General features: G+C 42.5%; 1 protein-coding gene across 1 annotated transcript in view; it reads right to left on the reverse strand.

Annotated features, from left to right (window-relative positions):
• Nucleotides 1-12,124, reverse strand: part of dlec1 (DLEC1 cilia and flagella associated protein) — a 16,801-nt gene extending 4,677 nt beyond the window's left edge. Inside the window, exons 1-28 of the mRNA XM_014002178.1 lie at nucleotides 11,985-12,124; nucleotides 11,766-11,906; nucleotides 11,330-11,474; nucleotides 11,093-11,206; nucleotides 10,073-10,230; nucleotides 8,523-8,737; nucleotides 7,969-8,053; nucleotides 7,800-7,887; nucleotides 7,438-7,608; nucleotides 7,214-7,350; nucleotides 6,298-6,390; nucleotides 3,878-3,968; nucleotides 3,635-3,797; nucleotides 3,340-3,532; nucleotides 3,179-3,255; nucleotides 2,926-3,088; nucleotides 2,749-2,842; nucleotides 2,503-2,633; nucleotides 2,273-2,434; nucleotides 2,072-2,202; nucleotides 1,849-1,999; nucleotides 1,620-1,736; nucleotides 1,409-1,530; nucleotides 1,132-1,314; nucleotides 982-1,049; nucleotides 755-906; nucleotides 573-676; nucleotides 416-486 (exon numbers count right to left, since the gene is read on the reverse strand). Coding sequence (XP_013857632.1) covers nucleotides 416-486; nucleotides 573-676; nucleotides 755-906; nucleotides 982-1,049; nucleotides 1,132-1,314; nucleotides 1,409-1,530; nucleotides 1,620-1,736; nucleotides 1,849-1,999; nucleotides 2,072-2,202; nucleotides 2,273-2,434; nucleotides 2,503-2,633; nucleotides 2,749-2,842; nucleotides 2,926-3,088; nucleotides 3,179-3,255; nucleotides 3,340-3,532; nucleotides 3,635-3,797; nucleotides 3,878-3,968; nucleotides 6,298-6,390; nucleotides 7,214-7,350; nucleotides 7,438-7,608; nucleotides 7,800-7,887; nucleotides 7,969-8,053; nucleotides 8,523-8,737; nucleotides 10,073-10,230; nucleotides 11,093-11,206; nucleotides 11,330-11,474; nucleotides 11,766-11,906; nucleotides 11,985-12,038 — 3,574 coding nt within the window. The 5' untranslated portion in view covers nucleotides 12,039-12,124. The remainder of the gene's footprint in view (nucleotides 1-415; nucleotides 487-572; nucleotides 677-754; nucleotides 907-981; nucleotides 1,050-1,131; nucleotides 1,315-1,408; nucleotides 1,531-1,619; nucleotides 1,737-1,848; nucleotides 2,000-2,071; nucleotides 2,203-2,272; nucleotides 2,435-2,502; nucleotides 2,634-2,748; nucleotides 2,843-2,925; nucleotides 3,089-3,178; nucleotides 3,256-3,339; nucleotides 3,533-3,634; nucleotides 3,798-3,877; nucleotides 3,969-6,297; nucleotides 6,391-7,213; nucleotides 7,351-7,437; nucleotides 7,609-7,799; nucleotides 7,888-7,968; nucleotides 8,054-8,522; nucleotides 8,738-10,072; nucleotides 10,231-11,092; nucleotides 11,207-11,329; nucleotides 11,475-11,765; nucleotides 11,907-11,984) is intronic.
• Between the last annotated feature and the right edge of the window lie 2,141 nt (nucleotides 12,125-14,265).

The following is a 14,265-nucleotide window of genomic DNA, read 5'->3' on the forward strand; positions in this document are numbered from 1 at the left end:
AAATTAATATATTTTAATATGTTTTTAGCATGTCTTTATATTATTTATTTACACAATTTTATTATTGTATTTTGAAGAAAAAAAACGGCTCTCCATAAAAATGAGCATCATATCAATAATATCAACAAGGTTTACTTTGTTAATCCCTTTTTCTCAACACAAACTTGGAGCAGAGGGCTGTCGTCTAAAGCAGCAGGTGGAGGGTTAAAKGCCTTGCTCAAGGGTCCACAGCAGGAATAATAATGGTGGAGGCAGATGCAGAGGTTTCACTTTACCCAACCAAATTTTAGATGAATAAGCCTTCCACAACATTTAAAACATAAAAGAAAACCTTTTTTTTATTTCTATAATTGACAAAGACACGTCTTTAATAGACTTGAGAGATTAGGGTCAGATAAAGTTAGAAACAACTCACCGAACATGGTTGGATTTTTGATGTGAATAAGTCGTGAAACTGTGTCCCCTCCAAACACGTGGGTGCCAAAACTAACGAGCGTTGAATCAAAAGATAAAACATCATCATTAAAATCCACAATTAAGGGTTAGAGTACAAAAAAACCTGCGTAACGGACGATATGGGTGGTCTCTGAAACCGGTCGTTGGCTTGTGGGAAGTAAAGAGGACATCCCTTCACTGTCATCTTCATCAAAATAYGAACTGGTTCGAGATCTCCAACCTGCAGCAGAGACACCATTTTCACCAAAAGAGAAACTTGAAAGTATYGCATTTCATAATATACTGTAGTATAGCACACCTTGCATATGAGGTCATCCCTGTATTCCCCCCACATGTCCGTGTAGGCGGTCACGTCCACAGTCTGGGTCTCAAAAGGTCCCAGCAGACCTGAATCTGGAAGGACTTGAAAAGCTGCACCTTTTCCAGCAGCCAGAAGGCTGCTCACAAACTCTGACAACAKATGAACCAATGAACTGCTGTGATGAAGCCTTTTGGAACCAAAGCCTGAAAATGTGTTAAAGGTACCTTCMTGCGCTTTCATTTCTATTTTCTTTGCTTGTAACGGATGAAGATGCTTCTTGATCTGCACAGATCTGTGATTATGATGCGAACTGTTGTATTTGTTCAAATATRTTTAAACTGTGATATTATTCAGGTCAGTGAGAGGTGTCTTACCTTTTCTCCGACTGGTTATTTGACCCRAAGACGTGGCAGGTAAAATATTCTGCGTGGACGGTAAAAGGAGCAGGGATAGCCGTCTGATTGGTTATCAGAAGCTGTTTGGTCGCAGCTCTCTTTAAAGTTACATCTCCAAAGTCAAGCTCCGGCGCTGAAGTGTTGCAGTCCTGTTGCGTGGAACTGAAGGCAACGTGTAACAACTTAAGAGGGATTTTTTTTCCTTGTGTAAAACGATTAAATTTTTAGAGAGAAAACTTTAAGAGACGTTTGCTACCGGTCACTGGGCAGAGAGTAGGACACGCAGAGTTTCTTAGTTCGGGATGCCACAATGTCCAGAACGAGGGGTAAATTCATTCCTTCAACTCCACACACAGCAGCCACGTCAGTCAGTTCCAACTAAAAACAAACAAAATGACAAACATCAWAACACTTTGCCTTCCAACACATTCTGTCCCCTTCATGACAAACATGAAAACGTGCTTTACATGTGTGTGAGAAGTGAAGTTAACTGTGATCTCTGTGCTTTCATTAGGTCCCAGAGTACCAGAGGAGGGGTCGAAGCTGGCTGTACAAAGTGCAGCCTGTTTACCCTGGAGCTGGGCCTGATGGGTGAAATAACAAACATGTAGTAAGTGACAATATATGCTAGAGATGTTCAGGTTGGAGAGAGTTTCTAAAGGATTCAATGGGAGTTCAGAGGAGAGCGCAGCATACCATCCAGCTGAACTGTGACGGCAGCAGAGTCCGATTGAAAAGCGTCACGCTGCCGCTGGTGGAAACTCCCACATAAAGATCAGAGAAGACGAGCTGGGCGTTTCGGAGGCACACCTGAGGAGACTGCACGTCCGCTCGCACCTGCAGGTGACTGTCAGAAACGGTCAGAGACACGACCCGTGASCAAGTCCTCCACAAGACACGAGTGAAGCACGAGGCTCACCATCCCACTCCATCCTCCACTTTCAGCTCCAGTTCTGTCTCAAACTGCTGGCAGAAACGTGGCCTGAAGACCACTTCCACTTGGCAGGAGGCCAAGGGTGGCAGCACACCTTCACGTGGCTCCACTGAGATCTGAGCAGCGAAACAGATCAGTGGATAAAGCTGTGAACGACTACCTGCTGTCAGAACGTCAGCACGGTACCTGCGTGTCTCCAGGGTCCTGCAGCGGAGGAAGTTTCTCCTCCAGCATCCAGGAGGACTTCAGTCTGCTGGTGTTGGTGAGAAGAAAAGTGGTCCAAGTCTGCTCCCCGAGTCTTACAAGCCCAAAGTCMACACTGGGAACACTGAGTGTCACCGTAGGACCCTGTTTAGGACAAAAACAGTCAGCATCAACAAAAATAATAAAGTAAGAGATAATGTTTAAAGTCTTACTTTGAAAGAGACTTCTACAGCCAAACAAATGGGTTCATGGTGATGCTGTATGTTGCAAACCAGGACGGTCTTAACCTTTTCTGGTTTCCCTCCAGTCAAAATAAGATCAAAATCCAAACACTGGCTCTCTTCTGAAAACCCCAAAATACAACAAATAAACAATTTAAAAGGCAGTGCATGAAAAAACAGGGAAATGCAAACATTAAACCACAAAATACCATAAAACTTGTTTATTGTGCAACAYACCTATTCGACCAGCAGGTGGCTTCACCTCTATAACGTGGCAGCTGTTTAACTTTTCCCATTGAAACCAGATGAAAGTTTTGCTGTTGTTCCACATCTAAAACACAGACAATATAAAAAAAATCAATTTTAGTTTAATGAGATTATTAAAAAAAACAATGAAGAAGTGTCTAAGCCCACCTTGAAGTGCCTGCGAACAGTTGTGCACATCAAAATCTCTCCAGGGATTATGACAGCGTAGGGCTCCAGGAGGATCTGGTAAGGCTCTGTGGACCCTCTGACCTCTATCTCTGTGGTGGTCACATCTTGCACCCTGTAGCCAGTCTGTACAGGCTGAAGGACACTATCCACACCCCCCACAAACAAAATCAGCACTGAATGCAAAATCAGAATCATTTAATCTTTACAGTTTGCAAAGAATAAATAATTTCACCTGCTCTCACTGGGCTCAGGTAGCAGCTGGGGAACATCTTTCAGGACCAAGTGACACACACTGTGATAATCCTCCAACTTAAAAAAAACACACAAACATTATTAACTGAGACTTTCAGTAATAAGCTTCAATTGTGCTCTGTGTARCTTTGTCTCCATCACCTCTTTTGGACTGAAGGTTAACAGAAACACTTGGTCCTGACAGGGAGCCAGCACTCCTGATGTGGGGCTGATGTGGAAAACATCATCTGTTGCTGGGTGGAAGTGGATATTTGAGGATTCAGGAGGCTGCCCTGGAAGGAGGACCTGCAGATTGGGCTTCATGATTTGCCAGAAGAACGGCAGCTCCACGTGGCTTCAGAAGAAGAGACAAAAGAGGAAAAAGATTTACCTGCACCCCAAAAGGAGAAACTCATGTTTATAAAAATGACGCTGAATTCAGTGTTATTAAACTTACATTTTGTTTCTAATAACAASAGTTTTTTGTTGCACGGTGTGAGGGTTGCACGGGCTGAAACGGACAAAGTGCTCCGTGGTGACGCCGTGGACCTCTCCCGTCGTAAGAAGCTCGGTCTGTCCAGAAACAGACACGAGCTCAACTGAAGTAAAGTGGCCTTCACCTATAAAACGCACACAAACATCACTTTAAATCTATGTGTAAAAAGAGCTCATTTGGGGTAAGTTTCATGCAAAGACTCACCTTTAATTGAAATGTCTTTGACCTGGCAGTTGTCACAAACAATAGTAAAACTTTTACTGCTCCTCTCTCCAGCAGTTGGAGAAAAGATCACCTGCAAACCAACAAAGACACATACGCTGAACACTGGTCTGAATTACACCAAACAGAAAAGATTTGGATTATTTTGTTTYGTCAAACATWAAATCTATGAAAAACAAGTTTAGTACGACAGTAGTTGTGCTTCTAATCCTCTTATACAGAGCAGGTGCTGTAATAAAACACTTAAAACAAAAATCTCTCTTTGAGTTGAATTTCAGAGATATCCCTCTGCATCCTGACCAACAGTCTGGCATCAGACCGGATGGCGCTACAGAGGGTGGTGAAAGCCRCCCAGCGCATCACTGGAGCACCACTTCCTGCCATAGAGGACATCTACAGGAAGCAGTGTCTGACAAGGGCTGGGAAAATCATCAGACTCCAGTCACCCAGCACACAGACTATTCACCCTCTTGCCCTCTAGGAGGCGCTACAGGAGCCTCCGAACTAAGACCACCAGGTACCAGAGAAGCTTCTTCCCCACAGCTGTCACACTCCTGAACTCTGCCTCCTGACACACACTAATACCACACACGCCTAAACAACTTTTTTGGGTCCGGGGGCCCCTTACAAAGGTGAAAATTTTCCAGGGACCCCCTCATAAACCCCATGCTGTTTTAAAAGTGATTCACTGTCATTTTAACCCCTGATTTCCAGGGGCATCATATTTTTTTTGTTTGGTTTAGTGTCTTTGTTTTACTAGTGTATTATTCCCCATATGCATATATTTTAAATAAAACACAAATTAACAATTTATTGAAAATTTTGAGGAACCCAAGATACAGCTCGCGGACCCCTGGGGGTCCTGGGACCCCAGTTTGAGAACCTCTGGTTTAGATAATCTCCTCATGTTTACAAGTACATAATCTATTAATACCTCTTCATATTTATAACCTGTGTGAGCAGTGTGGTTTTCGTCCTGGTCGTGGAACACTGGACCAGCTCTACACCCTCAGCAGGGTCCTGGAGGGTGCATGGGAGTTCGCCCAACCGGTCTACATGTGTTTTGTGGACTTGGAGAAGGCGTTCGACCGTGTCCCAAGAGAGGCCTTGTGGGGGGTTCTCCGGGAGTATGGGGTACCGGGCCATTTGATACTGGCTGTCAGGTCCTTGTACGACCGGTGTCAGAGTCTGGTCCGCATTGCCGGCAGTAAGTCGGGCTCGTTTCCGGTGAGAGTTGGACTCCGCCAAGGCTGCCCTTTGTCACCGATTCTGTTCATTACTTTCATGGACAGAATTTCTAGGCACAGCCGAGGTGTTGAGGGGATCCATTTTGGTGGCCTTAGGATCGCATCTCTGCTTTTTGCAGATGATGTGGTCCTGTTGGCTTCATCGGAACGTGATYTGCAGCTCTCGCTGGAGCGGTTCGCGGYCGAGTGCGAAGCGGCCGGGATGAGGCTCAGTGCCTCCAAATCTGAGGCCATGGTCTTGAGCCGGAAAAGGTAGAGTGCCTTCTCCGGGTCAGGGGGGTCGCCCTGTCTCAAGTGGAGGAGTTTAAGTATCTGGGGATCTTGTTCACGAATGGGGGAAGAACGGAGCGGGAGCTCGACAGGCGGATTGGCGCAGCGTCTGCTGTAAAGCGGGCGCTGTACCGGTCCGTCGTGGTGAAGAGAGAGCTGAGTCAGAAAGCGAAGCTCTCGATTTACCGGTCGATCTACGTTCCTACCCTCATCTATGGTCATGAGCTTTGGGTCATGACCGAAAGAACGAGGTCCCGGATACAAGCGGCCGAAATGGGTTTCCTTTGCAGGGTGTCTGGGCTCTCCCTTAGAGACAGGGTGAGAAGCTCAGTCATCCGGGAGGGACTCAGAGTAGAGCCGCTGCTCCTCCACGTCGAGAGGAGCCAGTTGAGGTGGCTCGGGCATCTGGTAAGGATGCCTCCTGGACGCCTCCCTGGTGAGGTGTTCCGGGCACGTCCCACCGGGAGGAGGCCCCGAGGAAGACCCAGGGCACGCTGGAGGGACTATGTCTCTCGGCTGGCCTGGGAACACCTTGGAGTTCCCCCGGAGGAGCTGGAAGAAGTGGCTGGGGAGAGGGAGGTCTGGGCCTCCCTTCTGAAGCTGCTGCCCCCGCGACCCGACCCCGGATAGGCAGAAGAAAATGGATGGATGGATGGATGGAAATTTATAACCTGTTCATAATCTGTACATGCATAACCTGTTTATACTATACTTACAGTTACAGCATATTCACACAATTTACTGTACATTTGCAATATAAATATTTATTTCTTGCTAAGCACTCTGGATGGATGCAAACTGCATTTCGTTGCTTCATACTGTAACATGTGCAATGACAATAAAGTTGAAGTCTATTCTGTTCTATTCTATTCTCTACTGACTCACCTCCACAGTGGTGGTCTCTCCTGGCTGCAGAGCAAACAGGGAGGGCCCCACTACAAAGGGTGGCTGCTCAGAAAAGTACGTCCTGGATGCAGACTGTATAGAAGAGAAAAAGGCTAAATTAATGCTTGTTCATTTTGATACTACATTTTTTTGTTTGTTTGTTTGTTTTAGGGTTGGGCATAATCGTATCGTGTGCAATTAATCGTCAGAAAGACATTAATCAATTATTTTTGGCACTTGACGATTAATACGATTAAAGTGCCTGTGAGGTCTAATTTTTGTAATACATACGAACGCATTTTTAGAAAGAGGACATTGATAAAATATTGTAAAATAAATTTCACGTCGCTGAGATGAACAGTTGCTGAGATATTTGCTTGTGAAGTAACAGGAAGTGATGTCAAAGGGGAAAGTCTGAGTGTGAACAGAGCGTTGCTACAGCAGCTGATAACACAGACTGTAGAGAAGAATCTGATGTTTCTTTATTATTTTGAGTCTTTATCAGAGAGATGAAGAAGAGTCAGAGTTCAAATAATATTGTTTCAATAAACAAAGACCAGAGTTTTCTTTGTTAAAGAGTTCCCATTTGATGTCACTTCCTGCTTCACTTTGGCTGAGCCAAGTTCAAAAGAAAATGTGCCAGTTATGGGACAAAATGGGAAAAATTGTGTGTGTTGTTCCAACTTTCTTAAATATAAAGATGTCTTCTTTGACTTTTTGTATTTGAAGAATATGCATGTCACAGGCACTTTAATGTTGTCCAGGGACTCCAGAGGATTAWTCGTCAAATTAATCATTATCGTCTAAATACCACAATTAATTGTGATTAACTTTTTTGCCAATATTGCCCAACCCTAGTTTGTTTGTTTTGTTTTGATGTACTTGATGTGTTTTCACTTAGTGAATAGATTTTTACCCTAAGATTTGAGTTAGACCACTGGTCCTTGGGCGCGATGTAAAACATCCCAGAGCTGAGTCCCACATTTTGGCACTGAAACTCAACAAACTTCACTCCTCCAACCAGACAGTCCCCACAGTCCAGAACTCTTGGAACTGCACAGGAAGCAGATTGAGGTAGAGACAAAATGTGGACCAAATGAGGATCTCTGATGTGTTTAAGAGGCTGGTAGCGAGACTTACGGGTGAGTATTGGAGGGGGTCTTTGTGCCTCGATGGGAACTAYGACCTGCTCAGCCTGGGTCTCCACCACGACAAAATCACTGTAGTTCCCCAGAGAGTCTGGTCTGAAACGCAGCGTGTACATACAACTCATCCCTGGGGCAACAATACCACCTTTACCGGGGAATCTCCCTGCARATGCATAACACGAGGACAAAACATTTCACTGCAAATCCCTTCTTCAGCAAATCTGTTTCTTCCTGGTGCRGCGGCTGTTTGAAACGTTCCAGAAATGTTTGGCTAGACTTCATCAGGTGCTCTCGCCACATGGGCGTGCTCTGGTGCTGCAAAATGCAATCCAGTCGTAGCTGAGAGGCACTCACCCAGGCCAATGGAGAAGTACTGAGTTGTAGGAGGGACGACTCTGACGTGGCGGCTCGTGGAAGTCACGTTCGTCAGCTCCAGTGTAGACTGAAACAGAACAAGGCGTGTTGCTGTGTTGTTTATTTAAATGCCAGGTTAGGATTGTCCTGTTGTGTCACTGAGACAAACCTCGTAGACATCTCCCACACTGTAATCCGTAAACATAATCACTGAGGGCTTTGCTTGGAAGACCGGGGCAAGATCGTCCGTGGAGCTTTTTGAAAGGAAACAACACAATTGGCCTCAAACTCCGTCTCATGTCAAATATCAAGATGACAATCATGATTCAAACCGCCGCTTTCTGACATTGTTTGTCTTTCACAGCTGTGTAAAGACTGTTTTAATGAGAGCATTTCTGCTCAGAGGGATAAAATATCATGGTTCCAGTGAGAAATGGATTAAGGGAAGCACCGTTTTTTTTAATACTGCCTGGCTCGGGGATAAATTTGTAAAACATAAGGTATCGACTTACATTTTATGTCWTTAACACGACAGGTGTACAGCTGAGCTAAATGATGCTCATGTTTCATGTCAATATTGATGAAGGATCRTCTGACCTGGGCCTATTGTGTTTCATCAACTAATGTTCATACCAGTAACGCTCTATGTCAACATGRCAACCTGTTTTTGGTCCTTGTGTAATAATGATAAGCAYTTATTTTGTGCTGAGTACATTATAGTACCTTTGATCCTCTGAGCCTTTCGTCCAACGCTTTGTCTTCCCTTTGGGACGCCTGAGGGACATTCTGCCCTGATGTTCAATCGGTGGAAGGAAGCGAGGATTGCGTAGGAAGTCTTGTCGATCTTTAAACCTCTGCAGTTTATCGCTCCAATCTTCTCGATCCTTTGTGCTTGGCTCGTCCGTCCACTTTGGCCTGGATCTGATCTGGTTTGGCTTCTGAAACACGTCGAATATTAGAGCTGGTCTCTCAAGTTCTCTCACTGAGTACAATAAAAACAAACTTCCATCACCTGTTCTGGTAAAACTCAAGAATAAGTAGAGAATTTGCATTTCCTGCAAAAATGCAGTGTGAATGCTTTCTGCAGGGGTGCCCGAAGTTTTTTTTCCCAAGAGGACCAAAATAAAAATCCATGAGGGCTGTGGGCCAAATGCAATAATATCATAAATAAAATACAAATACTTATTAAGTAAAGTCCTTTCGTTTTTTATGATTAAGCAAGCAGCCAGAGAAGTGGCCCATGTTTTTTTTTTTATTTTACTCGTGCACTTGAAGAAAGTTAGACATACCCTCAGGCGGCAAAAGCTAATGTGATATTTCATAAATTGATAAAATATGAGTATTTGTGATCTTATAAAGTGTACAAATCTACATGTTTGATTGAATCAAATATAAATGTCTGTTATAGTGTGTGAACTTTATCTTAGAATTATATTAAGATTAAACACAAACTACAAGTAACAACAAGTATATAGTCACTGGGCTAATGAATGAAATAAATGAATGGAAATACAGTGTTTCTACTTAGAATGATAGAAGATTACAACCTAGTAATCAGGACAATTGCTGGTGGGTCAATTTTGGCCCGCAGGCCCCATTTTGGGCACCTCTGGCTTAATGCTTAAAGATTTCTGCTAAATAGCTAAAAAAAAAAAAAAGAGCTCAAAATAACCTAAAAATAGCTGAAATTCAAACAAAGAAATAGCAAAGAGCATGTTTGCTTCATTAAGCAGTAAAAAGCTGAACTTATCACAAAACGATGCGTTTAGCTGGGAAAAAGCTCAAATTAGCTAAAAAAAATGCTAAATAGATGAAATTAGCAGAAAGCAGCTGAAAGAAGCATAAATAATTTAAAATAGCAGAAAGAAGCTGAAAGAAACACAAAGCAGTTTAATAAAGCAGAAAAAAGCAAACAACAGAAGAAAAGCAGCCAAAGGAAGATGAAATCATTGCAAAGGAGTTAAAATTGCAGAACTGGAATAAAAGGTAGTAAAGATTAATGAACATTTATGGTTTTAAAGATGTTGCAAACAGCTCTATTAATTTTCAATGATAAAAAAAAAGGGGCTGGAAATGCTAAACATCTCAAAAAGTATCCTAAAGGAAAGTACTAAAAGCAATAGCCGAAATGTCCAGAAGGAGCTGAAAGTTTTCATGTATTAACTGTTGAAATAGCATCAAAACTGAGAAAGAACATCCTGTACAGAATAAAAAAACTGATCTCAGTTGTGTGAATGGTTGTAACCAGTTGTGSAGTCAGTTTGAACGGTTACCTTTGTGGGGACTCCCTGCATCATCTGAGACTCTGTGCTGGATTGGACGGTGAGTCTTCTGTCCAACATAGTCTTCTTTGGAATCAGTGGAAACTCGGGGAGCTCACARGACGTGTGCTGGATGAAAGAAAAGGTGGGATTTGCATGACTGGATTTAACTGTGAAGAAAATGTAAAAAAGAAGAATGAATGAAATTGTACTCATTATTGTCCTGATGCATCTCAGCAATCCAGATAAAAATCAGAAAGAAAAAAATTGTATAAGTCTTCTGGATGGGTTCTTCTCTAACGAAACGTTTCGTCTCTCGCAACATACGGAATAACCAGTGGTTATTCTGTATGTTGCGGGTGTTTCGGAGAAACTGAGACGTTTATTTTCTAAACATGAYGTCCCAGTRGCTTTCAAACCCCAAAACACATTAYGGCAAAGGCTGGTTCACCCCAAAGATCCGGTGCCCCGGCACAAACAGAGCAATGTTGTATATGCTGTTAAGTGCCAGGAGGACTGCGACCAGTTATACATCGGGGAAACAAAGCAGCCACTGTTCAAAAGAATGTCCCAACACAGACGAGCTACATCTAATGGCCAGAACTCTGCAGTTTTCACTCATTTACAGGCCAGCGGTCACTCTGTTCTCATTCTTGATAGAGAGGAACGTTGGTTTGAGAGAGGAGTAAAAGAAGCCATTTTTGTGAAGAAAGACCGTCCATCATTAAACAGAGGTGGAGGCCTCCGTTTTCAGTTGTCCCCCTCCTACAGCGCGGCTATTGCCAGTATCACTCCACCCCMTGTTAACAATAGGTGTTAATTAGGTGTCAACGATAGCCATGTGATGTGAGTATCAGTCACATGGAGGCAGGRCTYAAAAGCCTGAATTTTGCCTGAAACTCTCAGACTGAAGAAGTCTCTTGGAGGAGAGACGAAAMGTTTCATTAGAGAAGAACCCGTCCAGAAGACCTATACAGTTTTTTTTCTTTTTGTACTCGTTATTAYTTCAGTATATCAGGAGGCTTCAGGTACCTGCAACTGGTGCATGTTCTCGTGGTTTTTGTCTAGTTGAGAAATCCCTTGGGGAGATCAGGTTGTTTCTTTGGAGAAGCTCTTCGTCGACGCACCAGGAGAAGGYGGATTGGACTGAAAACACAGATTATTATACGATCATCACAGTTTTTTAAAGTAAATGTACACAGATAAAGTGTAGGTGGAAGTTGCAGGCTGTCTGTTCTGTTTAATACCATAAAATCAACAAAATCTCACCTTTAAACAACCCCTGATCTCCCACATTCTCCATGATCTCCTCACGGGCCCGTCTTTCTCTGTCTGAAGCCCGAGCTGTGGCCTGAATTATATGATTCTCCACAAAGTCAGCCTCTTCTATAGAGCGCTGGTAGTCAGAATGAGCCTGTGGAGTGAAAACATTAACAAAAATAAATTATTTTTATTGTTTTCTCTAAGCATCGCCACTGATCAGGAAATAGCAGAACCGCTCGCTTTGTGTGACCAAAACTGGGAATTCCTGACATGTAAATKAATCAGGATCAGGAATCATTCAACATGTTTTTGTGTGTATTTTGTTTTTTAAGAAGGAAGCTCTAGTTTAATGAGGAAGTTATGAATGAGCTCACTGTTTGAGGTGAATTTACGCATGTTGGAAATGAACACATGAAGTAATGTGGTGTCACTGGCTGCTGACCTGCTGAAGCTCTTCAACCATTCTTTCACGGCAGCTGCTTCGTCCCATCTTTGTCCTGATAAGATTGGACAAGGTGTCTTTCCCTATGATGTCTTTTGTGTAAACGTCCTTAAAAATGGAGGCTAAGAGATGAGAAATATCCTGGAGTAAAAAAATAAATAAATAAACGTTAGGTGGGCTTTTGTAATAGTAACCATTACAGTTATATTTAAGTCTTACCTGTGACTTTCCCGAAGTGGGTCTGTGACTGTCCACTGGAGGGTCCTCGAACATTTTGTGTCCAGTTGTTGACACTGTTTAAGTCTTTAAAACTGCTAATTATAAGTTATTTACCTAAAACACGATGCAGTTTATTTTATTATCTATATTATAGGCTACATTATCAGCAACAAAAGTGACGGAAATCGGCAGCCGAATTTGTGAACCTGCGGTTGCCAAGCAACGGACAACAGCTAGCTAACTTGAGTTGAGTGCGCGCGCAGCCTGCATGWTAAACAGCGACAAATAAAACAAACAAACACACCTGTTTGTACCTTTAATGTTACAGCAAAGGTATGTTTCCTGCAAACTTTAAAACGTTATTTTTGCCCCCTGTTGAACTGTTTTAACATGTGAACACAAATGAGCCAAAGTTTAGCTAAATAAAATGTTTGCTTTAGCTCAAGCCTTGCTGTAGGAACCATAGCCACTAAYTGCAAAATCAATTATATAACAATATTAGGAGTTTACTAATATTGAGGAATATCATGTATTTGAATATAATGGTCTTATGCAAAAGGTCATTTTGCTTTACTCCTGCGATGCCTGTTTTGTGCTCATTAAAAATGTTTAAATAGGCTTTTACTTATCTATAAATAAGAATTTACCTTCTTAAAGCAGATGTTCACTTGGAAGGTAATTAAAATGGCTGTAAGCAGAGAAAAGTGATTACAGCTTATTTGAGACAATGTTTCAGGAGCTCTGAGAAGATCTGTGTGTGAAACAATTATAAAAAGTCAAATATGGACAAACCATGGATGACAAAAGTACTGAGAAATGCTTGAAAAAAACAGAATCATTTGTTTCCTTGTTTTCTGAAATCGAGGTCAAAAGAATCAGAAGAGAAATACAAGAAATATAAAAACAAGCTAGTTTGGATTATTAGAAAGCATAAGAAGAAATATTATAGTGATTTATTAGACAAATGTAAAAATGATATGAAGAAAACATGGAGAGTAATGAATGATGTTTTGAAACATAAGGTAAAATCAGATATTTCTCAATATTTTATTAAGAATAACAATGAAATCTATGAGCAGAATGAAATTCTAAATTAATTTAATAATTACTTTGTGAGTGTTGGTCCAAGTCTTGCTGCTAAAATACCAAATGTAAATGATAGTGTGACTCACACAGTGATAGGTTGTACCAACAGTTTTTCCCTTGATGGAACTAACAAAGAAGAAATAATGAATATGGTTAAAAATTGTTGATAAAAAAACCAAAAGACTGGATGAACATTGATATGGCGCTTGTGAAGGAAATTATGGATTATGTCATTGATCCATTTACATATATATACATATATATGTGTGTGTATGTGTGTAATTTATCACTTTCAACAGGAATACTTCCTGATGGCATGTAAATAGCAAAGGTAATCCCTTTTACTGAAAGGGATGTACTAAAAGGGACAGGAACAGGATGAGCAAACTGATACGGAGGTCAAGCTCTGTGCTGGGATGTCCTCTGGAGCCTGTGGTAGTGGTGGGTGAGAGGAGGATGTTAGCAAAGCTGACAGCCATCATGAAAAAACCCCACCACCCTCTGCATGGAAGGGGGGGGGGGGTGGCGCAGAGCAGCTCCTACAGTCAGAGACTTAAACATCCTCGCTGCAGGACGGAGCGCTTCTGTAGGTCATTCATTCCAGTTGCAGTTAGACTGTATAACACATCATGTTATCAGTCACTTGGACAATTCACCTACACTGCCATCAGTATACAGTATATATACAGACCAATGAGCTGATATACAACTCAGCATCAGTGATCCTTGAGATGCTTGGCTATAAGAGCAACCATGAGACCCAATACCCACCATGGAAAAGACAGTTAGAGGCTAAGATCAAGATAACAAGGAGGGAAGTGAGCCAACTGTCAGAGCTCCTAGGAATGTAATGAAAAGATCAGTACCCAAGAAGTACAGCCAGATGCCCATACCTGAAGCACTCGAAATTGCCAAACAACGGCTCCAAGCCTTGGCCAGCCGCCTAAAGAGATACACAAGAGAGAATGAATCCAGGAGGATTAACCAGCTCTTCTCCACCCAACCAGCTAAAGTGTACTCTCAGTGGCAGGGTAATAACAACAGAGCAGACCCACCAAGGCTGGAGACTGAACAATACTGAAAGGCATATGGGAAAGGGAGATGTCCCACAACAGCAATGCACAGTGGCTAACCTCTACGACAAGGCCACAGCAACCTCCCTGAACAAGCCCCGGTAACCATCACTGTGCCAGAT

Source organism: Austrofundulus limnaeus, unplaced genomic scaffold, assembly GCF_001266775.1.
Source record: "Austrofundulus limnaeus strain Quisiro unplaced genomic scaffold, Austrofundulus_limnaeus-1.0 Scaffold12, whole genome shotgun sequence".
Classification (NCBI taxonomy): Eukaryota; Metazoa; Chordata; class Actinopteri; order Cyprinodontiformes; family Rivulidae; genus Austrofundulus; species Austrofundulus limnaeus.